The 2,404-nt window shown below is 38.3% G+C and overlaps 1 protein-coding gene across 1 annotated transcript; it reads right to left on the bottom strand.

Annotated features, from left to right (window-relative positions):
• Positions 1–702: 702 nt before the first annotated feature.
• On the bottom strand, positions 703–1,320 carry LOC129743199 (uncharacterized). Its single transcript, XM_055735173.1, has 2 exons — positions 1,272–1,320; positions 703–1,200 (listed from the first exon to the last, which is right to left on the bottom strand). The coding sequence occupies exons 1-2, from the start codon at positions 1,311–1,313 to the stop codon at positions 745–747; spliced, it is 498 nt and encodes a 165-aa protein (XP_055591148.1). The 5' UTR covers positions 1,314–1,320; the 3' UTR covers positions 703–744.
• Between the last annotated feature and the right edge of the window lie 1,084 nt (positions 1,321–2,404).

Genomic DNA, 2,404 nt, shown 5'->3' with positions numbered 1-2,404 from the left:
TTTAAGCAGAAGAAAATGTCGAAGTTCGCCTCCAAATATCTCGTCTGGCTGACCATCGGCTCTTGCGGACTGAGGAGTGGCAAAGGGCACAGTAAATGGCGAGATCTACAAATCTGAGAGCCTCGAGAAGCGCCTTTTGCCGTTCTTGCAGCAGAACGACGAAGCTCCACTATTTTGGCCAGATTTGGCATCATGCCACTAGTCTAAAAATGTCCTGGAGTGGTATGAGGCGAATTCTGTCCATTTTGTTCCAAAGGACATGAACAGTAGCAGTACTGGGCAATAATGAAGCGGGAACTTCGTAAGAGCAAGAAGACAGCCAATGATGAGAGGGACATGTTAAGAAAATAAAAGAAAAACTGAGTAACTGGTACCGGATAATACTGTAAAACTTTGATGGAGGGCATCAATAGAAAAAGGCGTTCAATGTTACAGTCAAGGCTCCATCGATTAACTTTTCTTCTGATATTTGAAGTAAATATATGTGTAAAAGTATCCTAAAATTTTGGTTTGTTTTTAAGCATTATAAGAAAATTGGCATAACATATTCGATGTCGAAATAATTTCGTGTTCGCCCTTTACCTACAACAGCTAGAAGTGAAAGAGAGTTTCAGCAAAGTTGGGAGATCATCGTTCATTTTCTTTTGTGTCAGAAAAGCCGTCGTTAAAAAATATGTTCTAATGATACCAATTAAGCTTTCTTATTTCAACAGACACCTTTTATTTAAACAGATGGATCACCGACTACAGTTTCTTAAATGTTTGCACGTCGTCCAAAATGGCTTTATATGCGGCAGTCAGCTCGGCAGAATTGGCCTTATCGACTATTTTAGCCACTCCATTGGCAAAGTACTGGACTCGCCAAAAGAATGACCTAATGCCAGAGAAGGCTGGTACGTAGCACTTTTTGAGGAACGTTCCCTTGAACATTCCATACAGCTGCCAGGCATCGGAGGCATTTTTCTGAACCAGTGGAATGAGCGTCGCCAGGTCGCTATCTGAAAGCTGGATCTTCGAAATTACCGACAGGAAGTTCCGAATGTCCTGTTCGGTCTTCAGGTAAGCATCCAGCTTGGGTTGACCAATATAGTTCTTGAGGGCCTGGGCATTGTTAGCAATGGTATCAACGACAATTTGACCGTTTTTTATCCGGTGAGCTATAGCAGATGCTAAACTTTGGGAACCTGCGGCTTGCGAAACCTAGAGGGATGATAATTCGTCTTATTCTATTTTTTTAAAGAAATATTAATGATTATTTCAGATTCACTTACCGCTAGAATGCAACTCAGACCAAGGCACAATAAGAATTTCATTTTACAATTAAGACTGTGGTAAGACTTTCTCTTGAATTCATCTTTTATATAGCTAGAGACCACATTTTTACCAAAAAAAAAACTTACAGCTGTTTTCACCGAAATAGCTAAATCAATATTTTTTTCTATATTAATAATACTAGGGTGTCATACTCAAAAAACGGGAAAAAATTTATCAAGAGAATAATCACCGTAATTTTCATTTTAATATAATGTAATTAAATTATCATTCAATTAAAACAAAATGTTGATGACATATTTTCTCACATCGTGAGATAGTTTTTAAAAGTTTTTTAATTCTCATTTTGCAATTCTGATTTCTGAGCTATATAAAAAAAAGTGAAAGTATATTGATTTATCATATCTACTTTTTGTCGAGAATCTCCATACAAATTTTGAGGCAGTGGTCGAAAAATCGCTCAAGAAAAGCAATCAGGAATGGTTTCTAGCTAGAATGATGCTACCTCCGAGTGCTGTGATACGCACGTGGTAAAAGTACCCATTGAATATATGTCGAAAATCAACACTAACTTGATACAAGAAGATATACCATGCCCCACCGGAGGCTACCGTTGCTATTCGTCACGTGGCTAATCGACGGTGATCGACATACTTGGTGATACATTTTGAACGTCGCTCCCTCAATCATTCCCGAACGTCTATCCTCGCATCATTGTTGATAATGCTCGGTATTGATAGACGATCATTAATGTTTCAAAAGGAAAAATCTGAATAAATACCAGGACCACATGTTCAAAAAAGCTGTAGCACATGCTGGACAGTTCATTGCGGTTACCTAGTCATGATTTTGTCCTTCTAGGCAAAACGAAACATAAAAAATCATCTGATAGCCTACATAGATCGCTCAGAACTGATACATATCAGTTATGATCCTAAAGGTTGAAAGTCGTTAGGGGAAGAAAATCAGCATCGAGACGTTCGTTGCTGATAGTCTGCGTCCTTTTTTACCTCATCATGTATCGCAAAAGTGTTTCAAATACAGAAGCGTCGTTGTCATGCATGATTGTTTGTATGATTTGGTTGAAGAAGGAAAATTTGACTGCTTTGATTTTTTGGCTCTGAATGTACAC

Source organism: Uranotaenia lowii, chromosome 2 (assembly GCF_029784155.1).
Source record: "Uranotaenia lowii strain MFRU-FL chromosome 2, ASM2978415v1, whole genome shotgun sequence".
Lineage (NCBI taxonomy): Eukaryota > Metazoa > Arthropoda > Insecta > Diptera > Culicidae > Uranotaenia > Uranotaenia lowii.
Note: the sequence above shows the minus strand (reverse complement) of the source record. Positions and strands in the feature narration are given on the sequence as shown.